Source organism: Ornithodoros turicata, chromosome 2 (genome assembly GCF_037126465.1).
Source record: "Ornithodoros turicata isolate Travis chromosome 2, ASM3712646v1, whole genome shotgun sequence".
NCBI classification, from domain to species: domain Eukaryota; kingdom Metazoa; phylum Arthropoda; class Arachnida; order Ixodida; family Argasidae; genus Ornithodoros; species Ornithodoros turicata.
The window spans coordinates 31,967,613-31,994,613 of NC_088202.1; the positions used below are offsets into that span (position 1 = coordinate 31,967,613).

At 47.7% G+C, this 27,001-nt stretch overlaps 4 protein-coding genes across 4 annotated transcripts; 1 reads left to right on the plus strand and 3 right to left on the minus strand.

The window, feature by feature from the left end:
• Window positions 1-8,075: 8,075 nt before the first annotated feature.
• Window positions 8,076-9,803, minus strand: LOC135384500 (uncharacterized protein K02A2.6-like). The gene has a single exon (XM_064613702.1). It carries the CDS (start codon window positions 9,801-9,803, stop codon window positions 8,076-8,078), a length of 1,728 nt encoding a protein of 575 aa, XP_064469772.1.
• Window positions 9,804-10,276: 473 nt separating this feature from the next.
• LOC135384501 (uncharacterized protein K02A2.6-like) lies at window positions 10,277-11,995 on the minus strand. The gene has a single exon (XM_064613703.1). It carries the CDS (start codon window positions 11,993-11,995, stop codon window positions 10,277-10,279), a length of 1,719 nt encoding a protein of 572 aa, XP_064469773.1.
• A 6,085-nt stretch (window positions 11,996-18,080) lies between these two features.
• LOC135383308 (protein unc-93 homolog A-like) lies at window positions 18,081-21,658 on the minus strand. The gene is made up of 3 exons (XM_064612822.1): window positions 21,481-21,658; window positions 19,254-20,445; window positions 18,081-18,494 (listed from the first exon to the last, which is right to left on the minus strand). Exons 1-3 carry the CDS (start codon window positions 21,526-21,528, stop codon window positions 18,412-18,414), a joined length of 1,323 nt encoding a protein of 440 aa, XP_064468892.1. The 5' UTR covers window positions 21,529-21,658; the 3' UTR covers window positions 18,081-18,411.
• Window positions 21,659-25,547: 3,889 nt separating this feature from the next.
• Window positions 25,548-26,785, plus strand: LOC135384502 (uncharacterized protein K02A2.6-like). The gene is made up of 2 exons (XM_064613704.1): window positions 25,548-25,928; window positions 26,018-26,785. The coding sequence occupies exons 1-2, from the start codon at window positions 25,548-25,550 to the stop codon at window positions 26,783-26,785; spliced, it is 1,149 nt and encodes a 382-aa protein (XP_064469774.1).
• The last annotated feature ends 216 nt before the right edge of the window (window positions 26,786-27,001 follow it).

The window sequence follows — 27,001 nt, forward strand, 5'->3', positions numbered from 1 at the left end:
AGCAGTCACTTGTGAGTAAAATTACAGGTTTTTATAAAGTGCATGAACTGTGTACCCGCAGGGATTACTGCCAGACGACGGAGTTTAAACCCATAGTTTCTGTCTGCCTTGGAAGGTCCTCGGGCTCAACAAACGACAAGAAACACTTTGTGGGTACCTTAACTTAATCCTGCAAGGAGTCTAATTCGTTCTACTGTGCCACGTGTCCGCGCACAGTGTATTGTAAAACTGTAAATAGAGTATTCTGGTCAGAAAAAAAGAAAAGAAAAAAGAAAACAGTCCTCGATTGCTGAGACGGTAACGTGTTGGCTTGCTGAGCTCAAGATCACGGGTTCAGTCCTGGGGACGATGATGGTAGCAATGTGGGGGATGTAAACATTCATTCCATTACCGTGTGTCTGAGATTTCAGGCGCACGTCAGAGGAACCCCAGGTAATCCAAATTCCCCCACGCAGTCGTACCTTGCGGCACGTGCAGCATATCGCCACGCTATTGCACACACACTTAACATGCAAGTACATCTACTCCAATTATCATTTTTACCTTCCCGCAAGAGCTAATGAGGAAATCACAGGCGTAGTGACGCGGTTAATGATTGTTACGGAATATCGGCAAGGCGAAGATCTGATACCTTTAGTTAACTCCTGCGCCGTTACGTAGACAAAGTACTTACAGGAGCCGTATCGTGTCTAACACGAATGATAATAAATTTAATAATTACGAGTAGAGGTCCTTGGCATTGCCTACGTGCGCTGATATGTTGCTGTTAGTTGTGTTCTGTTTGCTTCGGTCCTGTGTGCGCGTGGACACTGTTGAAGAATACTCGTGGTGGTGGTGGTGGTGGGCTTGCCGTTGTCGGCCTCACGTATGTGGGCAACGTCACGGCTCACGCCCTGGGGGAATGTGCGTCCTGGGCCGACTTCTAAGGGAACTGTGCCGACATATGTCTGAAAGCGTCTGAGGAAAACCCAGGAAAAACCCCAGACAGCACAGCCGGCACCGGGATTCGAACCCGGGTACCTCCCGGTGGCGCGTGGACACTGTTGAAGAATACTCGTGCTTCCAATTAATCGTGTCCGTAATGTGTAACCACAGCCAATCACCGAAGCTTGCGAGCAAGCCCAGAGAGCCACGAGTGTAGTGGCAAGAAAGGGATACGTTGACTCCGATGGGAAGAGAACTGGATGCCTGCGTGGAGATAAGCATAGTGGAGAAATCCGCGCCCGTATCACCAAGGCATTGAGCAACTGCGGAGTACACTGAGACAAACACTAAAACGGGATCGCCATTGTCGTGTGTCAGCGGGGCGAACTGCTTTCACTAAGCATCCTTCAAAGCTGTAAAGGACCCCTTCAGACGAGCCCGCTCCTGTGTCAGGGGTATAAAATACTGCATAGTACCCCTGGTGGTGGTGGGACTGCTGCCTTCGAGCCGCAATCGCGAAAAACATAAAAAAACAAAAAGAATAAAAAGAAGATAACCTACCGTACATCCTCTCTGCAAGCTCCCCTCCTGGGCCTGACCCCTCGATGTCAAACAAAATATTCGTCGCTGCTTCTGAGCCTGGCTTGCCCCGTTATCCAAAAAACGCCGAAAAAAAAAAGAACGACACAGAACGCCGCTAGGGGTTCCGATAGATAGACATCAAGATGATCAACAAAAAGGCCGTCGAGAAATCGCTGCTGACGATTGGTTCGTGGGTTTTCCGTCAGTCTGATCATAACGCAGGGGTCATAAGCCTTGCTATGCGTTCTGTTCCTTCCTTTATTTCGTCTCCCAGTGGAGCCATTCCAGCTGAAACCAGCTTGATTCTCTTAGATTTCGCTGAAAAAAAAAAGTGTGCTCCTCTTAGGGGTGTCCATGTAGGATATATTGCTTTTCAGGGGGTTATCACGCTGGCAGATGAAACATATGGTCTAAATTATTTGGTGGACAGGAATTGCGTAGCTTCACACAAAAACTACTACTACTACTACGAAGTAAGAGTGGTTTAAAATCTAATTTTCTTGTGTTACTGACATTATCACACAAAATGTAGTATCCACTATGATCCTTTATGTGAGGGGTACGTAGAGTGCAATCACCAGGTACTATTTACAAATCTGCATTTCCTACGGTGTTGAAATGGGGTAGCTTGTACCTGAGAATCATAGTGAAACATAGGCAGCCAAGAAGAGACTTTTGATGCCCTCAGGAAACTTGGCAATTACTTGTAGGGACACTGGATGCTCCCCAAATTTCCAGATTTCAACAAGAAGTAGATAGAAAAATCCAAGACAGATGCATGTGTACACGGTAAGTAGTGGTTTGATTTGCTTCTGTCCGAGATTCCCCTCTTTAGATATTTTAAGATTACTGATCCTGTACAGTTCGTTAATTTTGAGGCTCTACTGTACTGAGGTACAAAAACAGAATTGTCATATCTGCAATAGGAATAGTTCGTAAGTACTTTCCTTGTCGACATTTATATTTGCGCCAGGTCCCAACATTGCTGATTGATGGATTCATCGTGACTAAGCAGCACAAGGACGCGGACAAAGAACGAAGACAGGACGACTGCTAACTCTCAACTGACAGTCACTGTCAGCTGAGAGTTAGCAGTCGTCCTGTCTTCGTTCTTTGTCCGCGTCCTTGTGCTGTTTAGTCACGATGAATGTACACCAACTACCCCGCCTCCACACACTCCTTCTGATTCATGGAAAATGTAAATAAAGAGATCTATTTGCTTACTAAATAATACACACGTTTTGTCTTTTCTAGTTATATATTCCCTGTTCACAAGACATAAAAGTTGCAAAGTTAAAGGGGCACCATGATGGTAGAGTCTAGCATTGTTTGTTGCCACTTCACATACATTCACTCTTATTCATGTGTAATTAATGTAATGTGAATTTATTTCCACAAAGAAAAATTGTGGTGGAAGCTGTGAAAAAAAGTCACTATAGTGACTCTGAGGGACTCACAGCTCCAGCGACATACAATTGGCAATGGTGATACACTGAAACACTCGAAGGAAACGCGCATCACTGCATAACATATTAGCCGACCAAAAAAAAAAAAGAGACAAAAGTAAGTCAGTATAAAACATCAATATAGGTACAGAAACCAAAATAAAGTTAGTTCTACATCACACAAAAGTACACATGAAAAAACGAAAAAAGCGTATTCTTGACGCCTTTACCCCTGCTACGGATCTCTGATAACTACTGGCCAAAACAATTAACTACAGAAATCACGAATGCATGTACGGGACACATTTGAAGGATTGAAGGGCATTCATTTAATAACTGCGGCAAACGATGACTGACCCGATGTTCCCAGTAATTCGTCCTACAACGGGGTATGTTCCACTGCTGATGAGCGCGGGAAGCATAGTGACGTGAAAGGTCTGTGAGATCGAACATTGACAAGACACCAACCAGTGGTTTCTTTACAGCCAATTTATAATAACAGAGAAGTTTGAACTTCTACAGATTGTGTATGGGAACCAAACCGTTCCTTCCGAAACGACCAGTTGTTGTGTAGCAATAAGGGAGGCGGTCCAGAATTCGTATGAATCTTTTTTGCAGACTAAATAACCTATCCAGATTCGTACTCGTTGTGGTACCCCATACCAAAAAGCAGTAATTGAAGTGTGCATAGGTGAGTGCATAGTAAAGCATCATGACAGTTGCCCTTGACATATAACTGCGATATTCGAATAAAAAGCAAAATGCACGAGATGCATTGGTGTGTAGATGACCTATGTGCAACGACCAAGAAAGGTTCGAGGTAAAGGTCACTCCAAGAATTCTAACACTATCAACAATGCTGATGACTGAGTTACTGTGCAATAGATTAATTGTGGATGTCACATGTTTATTTTTAGTAGAAAAGAAAATGGCTTTGGTCTTATTGGCATTAATTCTCAGGCGATTTACATCGACCCATGACTTGATTTTCTGAAGTACATGGTTAGCGACTGCAGTTAGTGTGTAAGGGTGGGGGCCGGAGAAAAGAAGACTGGTGTCATCAGCATAAACGATAAAGTCAGCCTCCTTAGTTATAGAGACAATATCATTTATTGTCGTCGCCATTCCTGCTGCCCTTTCCGTCAACGATTATCTCATTTCTGTTGATTTCGCAAAAACGAGAACACACGGTGAAACGGCAGTGTCTACTCGTGACAAGTTGACAATATCAAGTGGTGATTTATTTTCAGCAGATATGGACATCAGTATCAGTATAGACGATAATTCTCTATCCTCACTCCCTAAGTCCCTCACTCTTTAAACAGAAACTGTAGGCGCCTTTGCTTTTCTCGCGCAAAAGAGTTGACAGCTTTTTCCACAAATGTGTTGTCGCCACCCACTTTTTCGCGATGAACCGTTCATCATACACAGCGCGTTTAGCCGGTCCTCAGTCAATGTGGAACGAAGCCAGTTGCTTACCCTCCGCAGGGTGCTGAAAAACTGTTCCACGGTACATGTTGTAGCAGACAAACACCATGAAAGAAAAGTGTGCTGCTCCCAATACGAGCGGACCCCAGATGGACATTGTTCATCGTCGTTAAATGTGTTGGGGAATAAGGGATAAAATGCTTTGTTTGCAAGGTTCTGACCCGTGTTTACGCTGTCTGGCGAATTAGATATCGACGTTCCCACGACAGGATTTATCTGGTGTGTCCTTGGAGGCCGGAATCGTCATAACAATCCGAGACAGACATAGCGTCTGAAGAGACAATAGACAAGGAGGCTAAACCTTGTACTAATTGGATAGGAATACTGGATACTGCGTACTCAGGAAAATAAATATCCTCAGTCAGCATAATGTACAGCAGGCCATGCCAGTCACCGGTAACTGCTTACATGAAAAGCCAGTCATACTAACGATGAACAGAAAGTTCGTTACGCACTGCACCAAGCTAACCACGTAAAAAAAGAAAAGAAAGAAAACGTGATTGTGTTCAAACGACCATGTTAGATGGGCCAGGAAGCCTAGGCCCAGGGGGGGGGGGGCAACTACCCCCTTGCTTCCCCCCTGACGCCCTCCCAACCCCCCTCAGAGGTCGATTGCTGGGAAAACTACTACGGCGCGCTTAATGCACAGCGTTTGAGATGCAAACTTTATGCCCGCTGAGTTGTGCTTTTGCTCTTGCACGGCTCCGAAGGTCCTGTAGGAGCACATGAAAACTATGCTCTGCGACTTTGGGGCTTCTGCACTCAAAGTTGCGGGTGGTTTGGGAATACGACCCATAGAGGTGCTATGTGCGATCATTTTTTCGGTCCTCGTAAACTGTCTTTCGTCAGCGTCGCTTAATACTTCAAAGGTTCCTCAACTTTGAATTGCCACTCAACCATGACTCCCAAACGCTGGTGAACGTTGAGGAGTTCATGGTACATCACTGATATCAAAATGATATCAAAAATGCCTCAAGTATGTATATGTAAAATGATCACAGGGTTTCAGCCCCGTACCACTTTCGCCTGTTGCACTCGAAGAGGTTGCGTTTGACAATATCGTTTCCGAAACCGCACTTGTCAGGTCATATACAGCCTAACCATGCTGCTTAACCATGAAACCGTAGAGGCGCAGCTTATTTGCACTGTGGTTAAAGGCCACAGGCAGTTCGTGTAGCTTTTCGCAGTCAATTGCTATTAAAAGTGTTCGTCGCGGAGAGAAGAAGCTCTCTTCCGCAACTTTGAATATGCTACTGAATATACTAAAACAATATCTGAAACAGTGCAGTAACCTGTATGAGTAACACACACACGATCTGTACTGTCACTGGGCGCATTAGGCCAAGGCACAATGCTTGTTATTCTTCGTCACCCTCAATCTCCTTTGATGGGGAAATCAAATCGTGCCTTTTTGTGACCAGCTCTACACGAACCGTTTCCTTTCGTACGCTTTGAGGTGTACTGCATGGGACACATTTCATTACCCAGTAGTTTGACAGCTCCCGTTGGTTTCATCATCCACCAATATTGTAACAAAAGCCGGCCTTTGGTATCTTTGGTCTTTCTTCATTTTTCGGGAGTGTTGACCTTGCTTCTCCCCAAACTGTATGACGCCCGCATATGCATGGGGGTTATGTGTGGCTCCGTCACTCCCCTCCCTCGGCCTTCGCTCACCGACACACTGTCATTATAGGCGGCCCCAAAGGATTGGTGGAAGAATTCAAATGTCCGACTGTCAGAGGAAACAGCACTCGGGCCTACGCATTGGGATTAGAAGGTAGCCGAGCACCGAAAAGTCAAAAAGGTGAATCGTCTCCCATTGTCCCCTTTATCTTTATTAAGTGGAATGCAGTAAACAAGATGTCACTTCCTGCACTTAGAGAAGCATGTTGTCGTTTAGGGTTGAAGGCAAAGGAGCCGAATAGGTGCCGATATAACGCAAAATACCTTTCCCCTGACAGCGGCATGTACAGTGAGGAAAAAACAAACAAACAAACCGAACACATAAAAAGAGAGGGAAGACTTCGACTTGGGGCAGTCGTAGAAAATGTGAAAAGGAATCGGACGTGGACTCACCAGCCTCCAAAATTACCCACGCTAGTATGTAGAATTTTCAAGTTATCATTTTGTCTGTGCCTACTAAGTTAGTGAAGTGAAGTGCGAATCACCACCCCATCGGACACTGGACCACGTATGATCAACGCAGAAATCATCGAAGGAATCGTCAGGACTGCCACCGACTTCCTCATACAGATAAGACTTCTTGTATCACCATTTGCAAGAACTTTGTTAGTTGAAACGAAATTGTTACGCAATTGCTGTAATTAGAATGTTGAATAGATATTGTAGTCTCCCCGCGAGATCATTGGTGTACAATTCCGTGCAGCGGAATCCCGATGTTCAATCGTGCAATTAACTGTTCAACCATAAAATTAAATGTTGTTAACTTTAGTGGCATCTCTCCTTTGTCTCATTGTGTGGCGCATGGCCACGTGTGTCGATTGACATAGAACAGCCCGACCACTCTTCTACATTTATTTGTCCGGAACGGTGTTGCTGAGTATCCGCTGTGCGGATACTCAGCAATAGATAAGGATACTTAGCAGCCGCGGCTTCTGAGACGCCAGAGCATTTGCCAATATGGTAACGATTCGTACAATCATGTCAGGTAATAGATGCAGCGGTAACACAGTTTTTCATACAAAATATACATACTGCCTCACTTAAGGATGCCTCTTTATTAGGTCCCGGGTTTGATTCGACGTCCCCAGAGGAGAGCAAACGCAGGGCGCAGAGGTCAAAGCATACACATACACTATAAGCATATGGATTTAGGCATGGTGGTATGTGCCACTATGATAATTTGACATTTGTTACAAACAATACCATAACATTTCTTTCTCACCTGGAAGAAGAGCAGACATTTAGTGTGCGTTGCGATTTCGGTACCACCACGCCAATAGTCGGTCGCACACTGATGAATTCGCGTATATATGGGCTCCAGAGGCGTCGACGGCGATAGCGGTCTGGTGTGGCAGCGAGTCACAGCTCGAGATAGCGCAGACGCAAAGTTTCCCGATAAATCCGGTTTTGGTAGTGTTGTGGCAGTTTGCAGCGTCCACGTGTCAAGGAAAGCGCACTGGTGGGACACATTTAAGTTGGCACTATTATCCTTAGACAACAGGACAGTACTGTGGTATCGCCGTAGCGTAAGAAGCATGAGACAACGCAAGCAGGGCCAACCGAAAGAATGCTTGTTCTCAAGATTTACAGGTTTTTATATCTACACATTTAAACCACAAGGGTAGTAACATACACTCAAGTATTAGGCCAACATAACATCTCCCCCTCTTATAAAAAAGTCTAAAACACATAGTCCTATAGTCACATAGTCCTTCAAGTCACATAGTCCTTCATCCAAGTAGGCGGGCGCCGATTACGCGTTCCTGAGGCTCTCCCAGCAAAAGTGCTACGTGCACCAGGGTCCACGTCTTCCACTTCGCCTTCGCTATCGGGAGGCAATGCCTCGGATGTTGTCTCAGCTGCTAGTGCCGTTGCCGAAGGCTCGCTTGGACTGCTTGGCATACGTTCCTCCCTTCCCGACGAAAGTGCGGCACCGCTGGACTGTTCTTGTGATTACAGATAACGTGATGGTCGGATGTTTCGCCGATGCAGATCACGCAAGTGCCAAAAATGTGGTCCTGAACGGTCTTGTTCCACTGGTTGCGTTATGTGTGAAGCAGCAACCAACTTTGATGCATTCCATGTACGCCCATCTTCGAGCACAAACGTTCCAACCCCTTTCTGCTTGACAATTTTTAGAGGCCTTGTGTATGACAAGGCGCCTTTCCCTTGCGGAATCGATTTCCTCACTCTCACGCAGTCTCCTTCTTTAAATATCGGTTTCTTCACACTCCTGTGTGCGTCTGTGTATCTCTTAGAATAACTTTGCTTTCCTTCTACGTGCTTTCGTAGAACTTCCTTTGTTGGCGCTGGCTTTGGATGAAGTTTCCCGGATGGTAGGCCTACAATGTCAACTTTCGTCCTTGGCTGCCGTCCATGTAGTAACATGGCAGGGGAGGCCCCAGTTGTAGCATGTGGGGTACATCTATATGAGGCAAGGTAGTTGAGAATGGCGCTTTTCAACGGTCTACTCTCCAGAAGCGCAATTTGAACAAAATCCTTTAGTACTCTATTAAATCTCTCAACGAGGCCGTTCGCCTGCGGGTAGTAGAGCGAGGACGTATTGTGCCTGATACCCCTCTCTGATAAGAAGTTTTCGAACGCTTTGGACTTAAATTGGGGCCTGTTGTCGGTCAGCACGGTCGCAGGGTAGCCTTCCCTGCTGAATATAGCCAGAAGAAAGTCCATTACTGTACGAGAGGTGACGGAATCCGTTAAACCCACTTCTGGCCACTTCGAATGGTAGTCGACGAGGGTTATTGCGAACTTGCAGCCTGGAGGAGCGTTGTGAAATGGACCCACGATGTCCATGGCTACTTGCTCCCATGGCTCCTCTGGGAAGGGGACTGGTTGCATCGGCATAAATGACGGTTTGGCCGTTTTGTCGCATGACTGACACACCAAACAATTTCTCACCGCAGCTTCTACTTGGCTATCCATTTTCGGCCACCAAAAATTGTTACGTAGTCTTTGCTTAGTTCGCACGATCCCTTGGTGACTGTCGTGTGCAAATTCCACAAACGTTGAAGTTAATGCTTCTGGTATAACAACTTTGTTGTCCCTGAGCAAGAGGCCGTCCACTACAGACAGTTCAGCTTTGACATGGTAAAATGGCCATAGCTCCTTCGTCACTTCTTTCTTTCCTGGCCACCCGGTAGTCACAAATTCCATTACTTTCTGAAGTACATGATCATCTTCAACGCTCTTCTGCACCTCGTCTTTGGAAATGTATGCGGATATTGTAGCAATAATTTCTTCTTGAAGATTGGGAGCTTGCGTAGCTGAAGCAGGTAGTCTCGAAAGGGCATCTGCTACCACGTTATCAGATCCACGCTGGTACTGGACTTCGAACTTGTAGTAAAGCAGTCTCGCTGTCCATCTCGAAATGCGGACTGGTCGCCGGCCGGACCCACCAGATGATAGTAAGGTTACCAGAGCTTGGTGGTCAGTTCGTAATAAAAATCGTCTCCCCCACAGGTACACGTGCCATTGTTCGCACGCAAATAGCCACGCCAATGCTTCTTTTTCACCGACGGAGTATTTACGTTCAGCGGAAGAAAGCGTGCGAGATGCAAAGGCAACAGTCTGTAACCCTTCTTCACTTCGTTGCTGTAACACGGCTCCCAGACCACAGTCGGAGGCATCAGTGGTCACGACGACCGGCAAGTTCGGGTCGAACATCTTTATGGCTCTGCACGTTGCCACAAGGTTTTCTGCACACTTTCATTCCAGGTGAACTGGCTACCTTGACGTAACAACTTTCGAAGAGGTTCGACTTTATCCGCAAAATGAGAAATAAATCTCGCATAATAGCCGCATAATCCCAAAAAGGAACGGAGTGCTGCTGAGTCCTTCGGCACTGGCGCAAACTTGATTGCATCCATGTCCGATGATAAGGGCTTTACACCTTCTGCAGAAATAGTGTGTCCCAAGAATGACAGTTCCTTCACTTCAAAAATGCGCGTCTGATTCAGCTTCAAGCCCGCTGCTGAGACCCTTTCAAGGACACGACGCAAGTTCTCTGTGTGCTCCGCTCTTGATTTGCCAAAGACAATAATATCATCAATGTAGCACAACACTCCCTTACATTCCTGCAAGGTGGCTGTCATCATTCTCTGAAACGTTGCAGGTGCGGACGCAAGGCCGAAACATACTCACTTAAAGCGAAAAAGTCCGTCCTGCGTTATAAAAGTAGTGATCTCACGACTATCAGGCGTTAGCTCTAGCTGATGGTATGCGGAAGCCAAGTCTAACTTGGAGAACCACGTTGCTCCGGACAATTGGTGCAAAAGTTCTTCCATGTGTGGTAACGGGAATGCGTCTACAACGATCGCTTTGTTGGGTTCACGGAGGTCGCCAGAGAGTCGTAATGAATTGTCCCGCTTCCGCACTACTACGATTGGCGAAATCCATTCAGAAGCACTTACACGTTCGACGATGTCTTCTTTTTCCAGACGTCTTAGCTCTTGCGAGACTTCCTCTCTGAGTGCAAGCGGTAGCCGTCGAAGTTTCGCAGCAACTGGCTTAACGGACTTTTTGAGCTTCACCTGATGTTTGTAACCCTTCACATGTCCAAGAGTTCCAGTGAAGACACCCGCGAACTCTTCCTGTAGTTTAGGGGGAAGGGAAGTCGCCGAGAAGGTATCGTAGCAGGTCATTGTTGCTCCCTGAATATGAAGTCCCAGGTTACGAATAGCGCCCAGTCCCAAAAGCGCAGTTCCTCTTTGCACAACGTAAAATAAAACTGAAGTGTTGTGGCCATGATATTCCACCGGTGCGAGAAAACATCCTTTCACTCCTATTTGTTGTCGAGAATAATCCAGTAGATTCACGTTAGCAGGCGATAACGGAAACTTTTGAGATAAGGCTTCCTTGTAAACATTTTCCGGTATGAGCGATACAGTAGAGCCCGTATCTACCAAAAAGTTCAGCGTAGTTCCCGAAATAATGACGTTGACGTAGATTCCGCCATTTGATAGACGGTCCTTATTCACCTTGAGTATCTCGTAATCATTTTTTGTCGTATCTTCACCGTGGCAATAGCGCACGTTCTTGTCATCTGCATTTTTACGCGATTGGCACATAACCTGGAAGTGCCCAAGCTTGTGGCATTTCCTGCAACGCTGCTGTCTTGCAGGGCATTTTTCGTTGTTTGCCAAATGCGATGTTGATCCACAACGGTAACATATTGCTCTCGGCTTGTTCTTACCGTCAGGCTGCTTGTAGTCGCGGTGCTTACTCCACGTGCTCACTCTTTGTACTTCCTTGCTGTCGAATATTTCCAGCTCTCGCTTCGTCACCTCTTGATGAATACCAATTTCGATAGCACGGCCCAGAGTCAAAGACGTTCCTTCGTACAGAAGTCGTTCTCGAAGTTTTCGCGATGTAGTGCCTTCGACTATCTGGTCACGAATTGCATCATCCGTTGCCGTACCGTAGCTACACGACGAAGCTGGCTCCAGGAGGCTCGTAACGAAATCCTGAAATGGCTCACCAGGTAGCTGCCAACGACTGCGAAACCGGTGCCGCTCGACGAGCTCATTCGTTGTCGCAATAAAATGTTTGTCCAGGGCACGTAATGCAACTTCGTAGTCGTCGAGAGCAGAGTCCGCTCTCTTTGCGTCGTCTGACCCCAAAACTGTGGGTAGTGGTGGTGGGCTTGCGTCTGGCGGGAAGCCGTAGAAAATGCGCTGCCCTTCGACCCCAAGAGAATTTAGCAGGATTGCTTTACGGCGCTTCGCAGGAAAAGCGTCTCCTCCCACTGCTTCCAAGTAGTTCACGAAGACTTGCTTCCATTGCGGCCATGGCACTGCAGGTGCGCCCAGTGTAGGCAAAAATGGCGGAGGGGGCGGAATTCCAGCAGAACAAGCCATGCTTAGCAGAAAGCAGGCGAGATAACACCCGGAGCAGTAAACATGTCGGGGTAATCAATTTCCATCGTCGCCACTGTGGTATTGCCGTAGCGAAAGAAGCATGAGGCAACGCAAGCAGGGCCAACGAAAGAATGCTTGTTCTCAAGGTTTACAGGTTTTTATATCTACACATTTCAACCCCAAGGTTAGTAACATACACACAAGTATTAGGCCAGCATAACAAGTACAACACTGGAAGAAGAATAGCAGACATTTAGTGTGCGTTGCCATTTGGGTACCACCATGCCAATAGTCCATATAGTAATAGTGCCATATAGGACTATAACACATAATAATTGGGCGTTTACGTCGCGAGACAACTGATATGGACTATAACACTTGGCTATTTTAGTAATAGTGCATATGTATGACTAGGAAGGTACAGCACGTGCATAAAAAATAACTTGGTATGCAAGCGTATATAATTGAACTTCATGTGCGATGGTTATGCTAAAGCATAACTTCCATGAAGACTCGAGTTACACTGGCCCTGTAAGACCGGCCTTTGCGAACCATTCGGTAACGTATCTCTACCTGCAAAGGTAAGAGACAGGCGGGAATGCTGCAGATATGGTTGCATCTTACAAATTGCTTACTATGTTCCACATGATAAACATTAAATACGAGGTGATTTGTGGAATAATTCCTGCGAACGGAATTAATCCAGAGACTGACCAGTGATTTCGCCCATGACGACAGTCGCTTAAATCGCGTATATCGCTTTTACACCCCATGAGCTGAGTTGCAAGTTGAAATAGCACTCTACAGGGGGATAAGGTGCACCCGCTGATTGGATTTCTAGGACCTATGATGTGCCCTAACTCGTCAGACTTCCGAAACATCTCTTCTAAGTGGTAGTATTTCTTGGCAGTATTGGCTCTGATATTTCTTTTGCGTCTACATGGTGTGCAGCCGCATGTTTTTGTGCTACGGTTCTCATTAAAAACAAAATCCAGATGTTAGACATTGAAGTGCAGCAGTTTGTAGCGTGCTACACGACGTAGCATGACATGAGAGTGTGCGATTCAAAAAAAGCTTCTGGAAAATGCACACAATCCCACAAAATGTTTAAAACGTGATTGGTATTTTGTTTTACGCCAGTCGTCGTTCCATAATATCGTAGACGGTGTTACACACTGATAAATCGTACGCAAAACTTGTCCCGTAGCATTATGGGGTTTCTCATATACACAGCACGCTTTTTCCCGCAAAAGAACGTTGTCGGCATTTTGTTGCTAAAACGGCTGTCGAAACGTCAGTCAATTTCCTAAGATATTTGTCCGTACACTGGGCAAGCGCTGTAAAGGGGCTAACGCAGACGCGAGTTGATACAAATTGTTCGAGCTCACCAAACACAAACGACGAATTCCAGTTGCAACATCGCAGAGAGCTTGGTTCACGAATGAATTCGCAGCTGCTGCATTGTTTACTCATTGCGGAACCAGTGGAACCCGGCTATCCGCCATCTTCAAGCGCAGATACGTGAAGCCACGAAAAGCCGCAGCTGGAATCCACTGACAAGTACGAAGGCGCGTCACAGTGCCCGTTCGGGTGCATCAAAGTCATAAAACATGACTACGCCCATGTGTGTTTCGGAATGAATTATCGTTTTTTGTTTCTTACATGGCACTGTGCAGAACTGGGGGAATGACGGGGCATTTTGGGGACAGTTGGATTGGGGCTTTCAGAATATCACAACCGTTTCGACTATTTAGGATATCGGCATAGCTGACCTTATATATTAACACCATAGAATCATTTACACCAAAAAATGGCCAAACTTCTTCTGTATAATTCTAATCGTTTCGCGAGAGTGTCGGCATGCTTTCGAGTAACTTCGCGCTTCTGAAGTTAACGCTCCCAGGGATCCTATCAAAGAGTGATATTGTCACGCAAGGCAGAGACGACGACGATGGCGAACCAACCTTTCTATTTGGCCTAACTTGTGGCCTCAAGATTAAACTACACTAGTAACGGCGACATCTAAGAAACGTGTGCCCCTGGCAAAAGTCTGAATTGCGATTCCCGCCAGAGTCACACAACCACACTGGCCTCAACTTCCCGCCAGGGGAGGTGGCAAGAAAGGGAACGCAATCACGCCCACCGTTCTAGCACGCATGTAAGGCACAAACAGATTGCAAGAGGGTTAAAGATGGTACAGATGATAGTACAGTAAAGATACAGTGATACAGCCGCAAATAAAACGCAAAGTTAAGACCAACATGAGTAAGATAAAGATAGCCTTCGTGGCATAACCCCCCCCCCCCTCAAAAAAAAGAAGAAACGACATCGTCCTGATGTCTTTAGTTAATATAAGCAAACAAGTGAAACGTTAACAATATCCTCTATCTGTCTATCTGTCGTAATACGGTTTAAGGAGTACTACATGAACGACCTCGGGAAGAACGCGTCTTCGCGCTGAGTGTTGAGTCCAATCTGGAATGACTTCATACTTTAGGTCACCGATGTGACGGGTTACCTAGCACGGGCCAAAGTAACGTCGCAGGAGTTTCTCACTACGGCCTCGTCTCCAGGCCAATACTGGATGTCACGACGTCGAAGGTTGTAGAGTCTTTTGTCATGGCTCTGTTGACTCTTTATTCTTTGCCGTGCTATCTGTCGTGCCTCTTCTGCTCGTTGAAGACGACACTTCAGATAGACGAGGCGGCCGTAGTGAGAAACTCCTGCGACGTTACTTTGGCAAGTATAAGGTACCCTGTCACATCGGTGACCTAAAGTATGAAGTCATTCCAGATTGGACTCAACACTCAGCGCGAAGACGCGTTCTTCTCGAGGTCGTTCATGTAGTACTCCTTAAACTGTATTAGGACAGATAGAGGATATTGTTAACGTTTCACTTGTTTGACTAAACTAAAGTCATCGGTTTCTTTTTTTTTTAGGGGGATTGTGCCACGAAGGCTGTCTTTATTTTACCTATGTTTGTCTTAACTTTGCGTTTTATAGCGTTGCATAGCCACCTCGGGATCCACGTTATCATCTTCGACGTTCGGTAGCGTCGCGTCAAGCATTGTTGTGACTTCTCTTCCGTAGACAAGTTTGAATGGAGTGATACCCGTAGTTTCTTGAAGAGCTGTGTTGTATGCGAAAGTTACGTAGGGCAATACAGCATCCCAAGTCTTATGTTCAACATCCACATAGACGGATAACATATCCGCTAAAGTTCAAACGTTCCGTCAGCCCATTTGTTTGCGGATGATAAGCGCGGATGATAAGCGGATGATGGCTAGCATGGCTATAGAGTAGAATGGCCTGCATCAGCTTGCCCGTGAAGGCTTTTCCTCTATCCGTAATAACAATTTCTGGTGCTCCATGCCGAAGAACAATTCGATGAGCAAAGAACTTCGAAACCTCCGAAGCACTACCATTAGAAATGGCGGCAGTTTCGGCATACCGTGTTAGGTAGTCTGTGGCAACCATAATAAATTTGTTGCCCATACTTGGAGCAGGAAACAGGCCTAACAAGTCCATCCCAATCTGTTGGAAAGGTCTTGCCGGTGGGTCAATAGGCTTCAGGAGACCTGCAGGCCTTAGTTGCGGAGTTTTCCGATGCTGACAATCCCGGCATGTTCGAACGTGATGACTGACATCAGCAAGAACACGTGGCCAGTAGTAGCGTGCCTCAACTCGCGCTAAAGTACATGCTTGACCGAGGTGGCCTGAATATGGTTCATCGTGACACGCTTTCACGATTTCGGCACGTAACTCTAACGGGGCCACCAGAAGGTATTTCGCTCTTGAAGAATTAAAATTCCATTTAAAAAAGGGTCCATCGGCCGAGGCGACCGGAAGGGTCCTTCAAACTAGCTATCCAACACAAAGCGTGATGATCAGTTATCACTTTAAATGGTCTTCCGTATCTATAGGGCCGAAACTTCGACGTAGCCCATAAAATTGCGAGGCACTCTCTCTCCGTCGTCGAATAGTTTGTTTCAGCCTTTGATAACCCACGGCTGGCGTAAGCAATGACCCTTTCACGTCCGCTCTGTTTCTGTACGAGTACAGCCCCGAGCCCGACACCGCTCGCATCGGTGTGAATATGAGTCTCGGCGGTTTCGTCGAAATGCGCAAGTGCTGGTGGAGAGCACAAGCGTCTCTGAAGTTCACGGAACGCTTTTTCCTGTGATAGTTCCCACACAAACGATGTATCCTCTTTCATGAGACGGTTAAGGGGCTCTGCTATGCCGGAGAAACCAGCCACAAACCGTCTGTAATACGCGCATAGTCCGAACAGGTTTTTTGTCCTTAGGCTTGGGGGGGGGGGGATATATATTTATTGAATGGGCTTGGGAAAACCTACAACTGCAGCTATTTTGTCACGGTCCGGCAGAACACCTTCACTGTTTACAACGTGGCCGAGAAACTTGAGCTTGTTGTATGCGAAGTGACACTTTTCTGGCTTGAGCGTTAGACCAAACTTCCGAATCGCCTCCAAAACCACTTGTAACCTGTTGGCGTGTTCGTCAAAGTTCCTGGCGAACACAACGGCGTCGTCGAGATATACAAGGCAAGTCTGCCAGAGCTTATCCATAACCCTCTGAAATGTAGCAATACAGAACCCGAACGGCATAACCTTAAATTCGTATAATCCGTCTGGTGTTGCAAACGCTGTCTTTTCGCGATCCCGAACATCGACTTCAATTTGCCAATACCCGTTTCTTAAATCAAGTGAAGAAAAATATTTGGCATGGCAAAGACGATCAAGAGCGTCGTCGATTCGGGATAGTGGATAAACATCTTTCTTCGTTATCTTGTTCAGCCGGCGGTGAACCACACAAAACCTGAAAGTCCCGTCTTTCTTCTTGATCAGTACTACGGGCGATGCCCAGGTGCTCTTGGAATGTTGTATAATATCATCGTCAAGCATCTCTGTCACTTGGTTACGAAAGACGCCTCGTTCCTTTGACGACACACGATATCGTACCTGGCGAGTCGGTGCCGCTGCGTCGTCAGTGAGGATACGGTGCTTTGCCAGCGGGGTCTGGCAGATTTTGTAGCTGTTCTAGTTTTTCGTATGACAACGACGGGTTAATGTTGAACGTGACATCCTGTGAACGACCTGGCGAAGTTAGTGAGGCTATGTCATTGAGCGTGAGGGTGTTACTGACCTCATCAATGCTTTCAAGGAAGGCAACTGTAGTGTCCTTGTTCAGATGCTGATACGCGGGCCCAAAGTTCGCAACAAGAATAGACGTTTGCCCACCTTTGACCCTCACAACACTTCTTGCAACCGATATGCAACGATCAAACAGCAAAGTCTGGTTAGCTTCAGCGACGCCTTCGTGGTCGTCAGTTACGTCAGCACAAACAGTTATCATGAGCGATGATAGCGGTGGGGTGCTGACGTGGTCGTCAACAATTTTTAACGATACGGCACCTGAAGGAGTCGACGGGAAAGAGGGCAGTTCCCTCTGAGTTTCTGTCGAAAAAGTAACGGATCCACACTGTAGGTCAATCACTGCGCCGTTTTCTGTCAAAAAGTCCATTCCGAGAATTACATCCCGTGAGCAATGCCCCAAGACGACGAACGTCACTGGGTAAAGGTGATCTTGCACTTGTACACGCGCTGTGCAAGCTCCCGTAGGCACAATTAGATGGCCAACAGCGGTACGTATTTGTGGGCAGTCCCAGGTCGTCGTTACTTTCTTGAGCTTCGCAGCAAATCTTCCGCTAATGACCGAATAGCCGGCACCCGTGTCGACAAGTGCAGTCATGTGATGTCCATCAATTCTTATTGGTAAATTAGCTGTGGTAGGTACCCTGTGGCGGCTACGACGAGGAGGCGAATCAAGCTTACGGCGTTGAGAGGTTGGAGGATCTTTCACACATTGACGAAAAGCAGTACCACCTCCATAGACTGCTGTTGTTAGTTTCCCCTGCGTGGGCTTCGGGACCTTTCCCTTGAAGACGAAGCGCACGACCGGCGATTTGGTGAGCCGTACCATCAAGGGGATGGGGAAGGAGAAAACTGTCCAGGTGCTCCCCTATCAGTATCACCGATATAGGCGTCAATTTCTTCTGGGTATTCGCCAGGCTTCGGCCGTGGCGCGTTGACTGTAAACCCTCGTAGTTCTAGACGTCGATACGGGCAATGACGATACACATGACCAACTTCACCGCAGTGGTAGCAGATGGGTCGGCGGCCAATGGTCCGCCAGACTTCGGGAACTGCCGGTACCAGTAATGGGCAGAGAGTAAGGTGGTTGACGTCCTGGGGTAAATCGCTGGAAAAATGAGTCAGGAAAATCCTCATGTCCGCCGCCGTTTGGGGGGTCGACAGCGGTACAGCTTTGCCGTGCTAAGAGGCACGCACACATAGACGAAGAGGTGACTTGATTGGGTACAACTCTGGGTGTTTGTCATCCTACTGGATTCCACTTTTGGAAGTAGAGTTCTTTTGATTGTAATATCCTTCCGTCAGACTGATTTTTCTGCCAGTTTACTGGAACAAGTAGGTAAAAATAACTGGACTATACAAACAAAAGCTGAAGAGCAAGAACGCGCTAGTACATGTACCGACAAAGGTTTACGGGACACGCGAGCGGCGTACTGTTTCTTCGGTGTGACACCAGCGGCAGGCGGGAGCGGGTCAGCTTACTAGTCCGGAGGGTTGGAAGAGTGCAGTAGATAAACGACACAGAGCTGTAGTCCCTGTATCCCTTGGATGCGCCACGGAAGTTAAAGCTACCGCTGTCTGTCGCTAACCGCGCTCTCTTCGGTTCTTCCGAAGCAATGAACTCACCCGCTTCCACCCGCCGCTAGGGTGTCCCACCGCAGGAACAGTACACCACTCGCGAGTTCCGTAAACGTTTCTCCAGACCTGTACGCGACGTCTTCGTTTTCTGCGTGTCTCAATTATGTAAATTGGGACGTGTGGTACCTTGACACCTGACTTGTGATATGTGGCACCCTTGATTTGTCAAATTTTCTACTTTGGCTATAATAATCAAAACAAATCCAAGATCATAGAAAAGGCACCGAAAATCTGGAGACAACGTTGACTGCGCATTTTTGCTTCAAGTAACTGTGTGCTTAACATTATTTTGCGTGTTTCTTGAGGAACTCTTCATGCTCCACAAAAAAAAAAAAAAAAGAAACAGCGAAAACAGGCCATATATCTCTCACTGTATGATCGTTGTAAAGCCAAGATATTTACCGTTAAAAAAAGAAAAAAAGATGCGTACAAAGTAGTGTAACTCACAGTTAATCTGTGTCTGCCAAGACGCGTCGGCCACTCCCCACAGGATGGCTATCAAGAAATAGTTGAACAAATCTTCCGCCATCGGCTTCCACAGGACCATATGCACCATCATGGCAAGATCGAGCACAGCCGCCGTTAGTACCAACGAAACTCGTCCCACCGTTCTCACCAGGAGGCCAAACACCATAGACCAGATGGAGTCCATCACGCCGTATGCCATCATGACAAACCCAATGTACTGTACACCCCAGGAACACCCTACGAAGGCTTGCGTGAAGTCTCCCCACAGAAAGGCCTGTTGCATTCCACTGTATATTGTCAGGGGAATGATCAACAGTTGGTAGGCGTTTCTCATGTGATCTATGGTCTCGGTGATATACGGCAGTGGTGGACTGGTCTCCATAAGCTCGTTCGAGATGGGGTCCAGAAACAATACCATTATTAGTATCGCAGATATCCCCAAGCAGGCATACAGGCCACTCAGTGTCAGTATCTGGAGCGAGGTGACGCTGCCAAGCTTTGTGCTGTTGAGTTGCTTCACATCTTCCTTGGGGTGGAAGGAAGACCCACAGAGACCTAGGTTGGAAGTGTGAACGGCGTCTGGACTGTCTGAGGACCGCAGAACCAGGTACGAGGTTAAATTGCCCCAAATTTGAGCAGTCTGGAATAGCATGAAGAAGATACCAAAAAATCCAGTCACAAATGGTGCAGCGTCCAAAGCACCTACAAGGTCGGCATACAAATGGGCCTGCGCTGTGAGATAGGAAAATTTGGCTGTCCAAAGCAGCGCTCCTCCCACTCCCAGAATGAAAGACGCTGGCAAAAGTGTGAACCACATTGGCTTCATGTTGGCAAAGAAGTACAACAGATACATACAGATCGCAGAAACCATTGTGTACTTCAGCCCTAGGCGACAAATCATGTAACTGGGCAGAAACATGCAGGAGGTAACGAGGGTGGTATAAGCTGTAGCCAGAGAGACCGTCCCGAGTCCTCCTTCCGCATTGATGCTGCTCTGGAGGTTCTGCAGTGACTGGTAGGCGGTGAAGAGGAGCAGGAAGCTCATGCTAAGCACAAGTAGGTTGCGAAGAACTCGTCTTTTTTCTGACAATGGTGGCGTCTTGTCCTCCTCAATAGCCACGCGAATGTTGGACAAAGACGGGCGCGCCTGCAGTGGTTGCTTCGTCGCCATCTGTGACACAAGAGAACGAAAATTACGGCAATCCAGAGCGGCTCTTAATGAGGCTAATTTTAAAATTATTTTCCAACGCAAGCATTGCATTGTTCGTCATTAAGGATTATCCATCTCCTTTTAGGAAAGTCATGTTAATGCAGCTTCCGTCGGCGCCCCCACCTGAACATGCCACGCGATGGGGGCGTAGACAGAAAATAGACAACCGAAGCCATTTTCAGTTTCTATCCTCGCCTATATGGGCCTACTAAACATACCTAAGGTTACACGAATTCCTCCAATCATCGCCACGTACCGCGAAAATTTTCGGTGTAGTCAGACCAATACACTATAGTGTGGCACTGTGGCACGCACACACACATACACACTGTGGCAATGTTCCTTCTGGAATGGTCAGCGAGACGCGACGCATGTTGCTCTGAAACGACCAGGGACTAAGCGAACCTGAACCCCACACAAAAAAATAAGCGTTCGAAAAAGAGCTTCCTCGAAAGTTCCTCGGCTTGTCCGTATTTTTCACCTTTAAAAGGTTCTTCAAAAGTTAGACGTCAGGAAATCCACTCTTTCGTTCTCGAAGATAGGAAGGGTTAAGAGAAAGGTTCTTGCACTATGAAGAACTCGCGAGGAATGGCTATTTTTCTGTGTGGCAGGGGTAACACGCATACTCAAGTCAGTACAAGATTTTCGGTAAAGGCCAGTAGAATTCGCATATAGATAGGATGCTCTCCGCATAGTTCTGTAGAAATTTAATTGAGTGCATTAAAGGGCGACAGGATACATGTACAACCGACGATGCGCAATGTTGAATGTTATCAATTAAGTTGTTAAAAGGCTTTGTGGAACATGTGTGCAGCTGGCGCACTATTCTAGTACCCTGTTGGTGTTAGCTCAACTATCCCTGCTCTAGGCTGTAGGTTATGACCGTACTTACTCTTACTATTGAACACTGGAGAACGGGCGAATGCGCAATGCTCTATCAGATTGCCTTACAAAAATATCACAGTCTTATACTGAACACAGAAGATTCATACTTACGTGGATTGGAATTAAGAAACAGCTATTCGCGAGGGCCAGAGATGTCATCGACTTTGCAAGGTATCGTTCGTTCTACGTGCCAGTTTCTTCTACGTCATCTTCTTCTTCGCTTCTTCGCAAGAGCTTTTGAGGGGTCTCAGCGACCCTCACCGATGAGGCAATCAGCCACGGCCAATGGCTTACCCAGAATTACGAGAACGGGGACGGGGGGTGAAGAAAATAGAGAGGGTCATTAACCCTATTATGTTGTAACGACCTTACGTATCATTGTCGACATGTATCTAAAGTTGAAATGACACAAGTGCCCTGGTAGCAGGCACGAGGGAGAGAAAGACGGTGGTTGTCGTCGAAGTCTTCCGGGGTGTAGAGGGACCTGGATAAATCACGGGCCGCGGGACGACCTGTTCTGTACTCGTGGCGGCCGTTTGCCACTGATTAAAGTTTTCTTTTCACATTCCGTCTAATCTATACATCCATAAGCTAATCCAGGTGCCAACTAAATTAATCCGTGCAATGACTGTTTCCATGCAGAAGTATAGTAATGTAAACATAACGTCTGCCTACTATGTTGGTGGCGTTTCATGACACCTTCTTTTCCCTAAACTGGAATATCCCGCGATCCAGTTCGACATGTGGGTAGCTTCCGACCAGACGCGTTCACTTCAATCTTCTTTTTCCTAGTTGTATACAGGGGTTTGCTCTGACCTGTCCAGAAATTATATTTAAAGCGAGCGATAAACGAAAAGCAAGTGGTACTTTTCTGCTACTTGAGCAAGAAACAGGTACTGCGTCACTATTACCACTTGTTTCTTAGTCAAGTAGCTGAAAAGTAGCACTCGTTTCTCTTTCATCGCTCGCTTTAAATAAAATTTCTGGACACGTTAGAGCAAACACCCTGTATCCAGGGTGTTCAAAATTAAGCTTTCACTAGCACTTTATAAATAAGCGAACAAAAGAAAACTGGTGTTACTTTTTCTGTTCCTTGAGTAAGAAACAGGTGCTGCATAATTAGCAACACCTGTTTCTTACACAAGTAGCGTAAAGTTATCATCCGGTTTCCTGTCATCGCTGTGTTTGCGTAGCGCTCGTGAAAGCTTAATTTTGAACACCCTGTATATCGTTTAACCGTGGGAATATTAACTTTTACTACTGTATTCCTTTTGACGATGATCCACGAGAATAAAGCAGCATGGCCTTGTGTATTGCTAGGATGATAGTGACCGCAATATTTTTATAATTATTTTTCAGACTTATTGGGGCAAGTGACTTAATAAAAGTGAAAGTAAATTGACTACAGAGATCAACAACTAAATTAAGTGCAAAGATGGTAGAAGGATATTGCAATACTGCATGAACGTACAGGCCATGACTTCATAAAAGACTTTACACCTCCTTCTTCTACCTGCACATCATGCAGAATCACCAACATAATTTTCGTGCCCATTTTCGTGGGGAGCAGGAGGCGTAAACATGAACGCTGTCAACAAACATCCGATTCGCACCACCAGAGAATGTTGTGATGATGGGTTCTGCCGTTCTCGCCTTCGAACTGCCATGTCTTTCAGCAATGACAAAAAAAAAAGAAAAGATAAAAAAGCGTGGGACGATCTCCGCAATTTTCGAAGCTAGCCAAAAACACAAGCGTGCTTTCCACTGCTTATCGTTCGCGTGCGAGGGAAGTACCGCGATCCTAGATCTAAACGCGATCCGTACCTGAAATCATGAGCTCTGTGGCGTCACGCGCAGCTATAGTGCAGAGGCTAGCTCGGTGGTCTGGGTAGTGGGAGGGTTACGTCCCATTTCGCCTATTACCATTTAGCCTAATGCGACTTTTAGGATTAAGAGAGCGAGGGGGTGTCTGCCACTAGGCGAAATGGGATTGTCGTATCATCTCGTTAGGCGAAATGGGACTATCAACAAGTGGGCGTTACTATCACTGGTAGACGGCAGCAGGGAATGGCTCTGCCTCTGTGTGCAGTCTGGACGCGGCTCAACGGACAGATCTAGACGCTCTCACAGCAGGTGGAAGGGTGCCCTTGAAGCCCACTGGTGGCCGAGACAGCGTGCCGACAGAGCCATGCGGTTGGTGTGGCGGCACACGTGGCCATTCCAGAATGAGCTGCCCAGCCCAAGGACAGACTTGCCGCTTCTGTGGAAAGAAGGGACATTATGCGACGGTCTGCAAATCTGCTAAGAAAGACAGGAAGCAGAAGGAAACACGACGAGGTCGTGCACGGGGTGTGGCTCGGAAAGGCGCTTTGGAAGAGGTGTTTCTTGGAGAAATGCACCTCTCGCCGGCATGTGACCCGTGGTTTATCACAGCCTCCATGGATGGGAGACAACTCAAATTCAAGGTCGACACAGGCGCCGACGTGACTGCAGTGCCAGGAGCTTCGCTCACGCCAGACGTTTGCGTGAAGAAACCCACGAAAGCGCTCTATGGACCTGGGAAGACCAAAGTAAAGACCACTGGGCAGACAAGAGTTCACATATCCTGGAACGGAAACACAACGACGCAAGACGTGTTCGTCGTGGATGGCTTGCAACATGCCCTTCTTGGAAGGCCTGCCATACGAGCACTAAACGTTCTCCCAGAGTTGCTCGCACTAGAGGACAGCACAGGAAGCGATCCTGTGGTCTCCGAGTATTCAATGTTGTTTGGTCTCCTCGGACAGCTCGCAGTCAAGTACAAAATCAAATTGGTACCCGGTGCGACGCCACATGCTGTGACCTACCCGAGACGCGTGCCGTTACCGTTGCTCCCTGCCGTCCAAGACGAAGTGCGCCGCATGGAGGAACTCGGCGTGATACGGAAGGTGGAACACGCCACAGAATGGTGCGCCCCAATGGTGGTGGTGAAGAAAAAGAACGGAAAACTTCGGATATGCGTTGACTACGCAGAGCTTAACAAACAAATAGTCCGGGAGCGTGTTATGATGCCAACAGTTGAAGAAAATCTCAGCAAGATATCTGGCGCAGCCGTCTTCAGCAAGCTCGACGCCAATGCTGGTTATTGGCAATTCCCGTTGTACCCGGAAAGCTCCGAGTTAACGACCTTCATCACGCCATTGGGACGATACCAGTTCCTCCGCCTGCCCTTTGGCATCGCCACAGCACCAGAGTTCTTTCAGAGAGAAATGTTACGAATTCTGGAAGGCCTAGCAGGGACTACTTGTCACATGGACGACATTCTGGTTTACGGGAGTAACCGCAAGGAGCACGACAAACGCCTGAACGCTGTGCTCCGGAGACTTAGTGACGCAGGTGTCACTTTGAATAAGGAAAAATGTGAGTTAGGAAAGCAGAGGATCCAGTTCCTGGGGCATATCCTATCACCAGGGGGGATATCCGCCGACCCCGAAAAAACCGAAGCGATCCGGAAACTGCCTGTTCCGGCGTCACTCAGCGAGCTCAGGGCCTTCTTCGGGATGCTAAACCATCTCATGAAGTTTCTGCCGGGGCTGTCCGAAATCAGCAAACCTTTGCGGGATCTGCTTGCATCCGGCGCCGCGTGGATCTGGGGCCCACAATAGCAACGTGCGTTTGACAGCTTGAAAGACCAGCTCACAAGAACGCCTGTGCTGACGTACTACGATCCCGGTCGTCCGCACACTCTCTCAGTGGATGCGTCTTCCTATGGCCTGGGCGCAGTATTGCTCCAGGAAGACCCGGACGGCCAGCGACGACCTGTTGCTTTTTCCAGGGCCCTGACGTCCATGGAACAGCGGTACGCGCAGGTGGAGAAGGAGGCCTTGGCTATCACATCGGCGTGCGAAAAGTTCCGAATGTACGTTCTTGGCCTCCGTTTTCACGTCGAAACCGACCACAAGCCGCTGGTGCCCATCTTTTCGACAAAGCGACCGGACGATCTGACGCCTAGGCTACAGCGGATGAGGTTACGTACCATGGAGTACGATTTCTCTATTGATCACGTGCCAGGAAAGAACCTGCACACCGCAGATGTTCTCTCGAGGAACCCTGCGCAGTGAAGCAACGGAGGACTTCTGGAAATCGCCTAAAAGGATTACGAAGCCCTTGCCATCGAAAGCCTGCCGGCGTCCGACGGCATGCTGTCGCGCATTAGACAAGCTCAGGAGGCAGACAGGACTCTGCAGTTGGTGACTCAATACAGCGCTACACAGTGGCCAGAAACAAGAGATCTCTCTCCTGAAGTTCGTCTTTACGCAAGCGTTGCAGCCGAGCTCTCAGTTGTGGACGGTCTTCCCCTTAGGGGCGCCCGTCTGGTCGTACCTCCTTCGCTTCGGCAAGAAGTTCTCGAGAAACTACACGTGGGCCATCAAGGCGTTTCAAGGTGCCGCGCTAACGCTCGCGAGACAGTCTGGTGGCCAGGAATCAGCGCTAACCTTCAAGACTTCGTGCAGAAGTGCCCAACCTGCCAAGCACACAGGCGGCCAGGCGCTGAACCGTTGCTTCAGACTCCGCTTCCGGTAAAACCGTGGGAGATAATCGACATGGACATTTTCTACGCCAAGTCCCGGAACTAGACGTTGTCGATTACTTTTCCAAATTCTTTGAGCTAGCGCCACTGAAGAAAGCTGCAACCGAAGACGTCATCTCGAAGCTAGAGCCGATATTTGCAAGATTTGGGGCTCCCGACGTGATCCGCTCGGACAACGGACCACAGCTCGCGTCGCACGACTTCAAACGGTTCCTGTCGAAACACATCAGGCACGTGACGTCGAGCCCCTATTATCCCCAGGGCAACGGCGAGGCGGAACGAACAGTGCAGACGGCGAAGATGCTACTTGCAAAATCACCCAATGTGCACCATGCGCTTCTAGCACACCGGTCTACGCCTGGACAGTGCGGTTACTCGCCGGCCGAGCTGCTGATGGGACGAAAGATCAAGTCTACTGTGCCGACGACGCCCGACAATCTTATTCCACAGTGGAGCCACTTGACCGAGTACAGGAAGGCGTACCACGAGGCGCAGAAGTCTCAAGCGTCCACGTACGACACTCGACGGAGGGCGTGCGAACGCCAGAAGCTGCCCAGCGAAACACACGTTAGGTCTGGAGCAGCAACACACGGTACGATTTTGGGCACAGGCTCTACTCCGAGGTCCTACGTCGTCCACACAAGTGCTGGGGTCACAAGGCGCACAAGCAGGCACTTGCAGGCGGATTCGAGCTCGCATCGGGATGACCAGGCGGTCCAGCAGCGCTACAGTGATCAAACAACGGGGGAGACCTCCCACGCATCTCAAAACCAGGCTGAGGGACTGAGAACAAGGTCTGGGAGAATTGTGAAAAAACCTGAACGATACGGTGTTGTAGCACAATAGAACTGTAAATGACGCTTAGGGGAAAGTGTGTTCTTTATGTAACATGTGTTCTTTATCTTCAGTGCAACAATTTCTAAAAGGGGAAGATGTCGGGATGACGACGACGAAGAAACTGTTTCGCGCGTGTGTGTCAGGGTGGCCTGTCGGGGTTGGTCAAATAAACACTTGACGTTCTGACATTCTCGGGAGCGGTAGTCTCTTGCCTGACCTAACCCG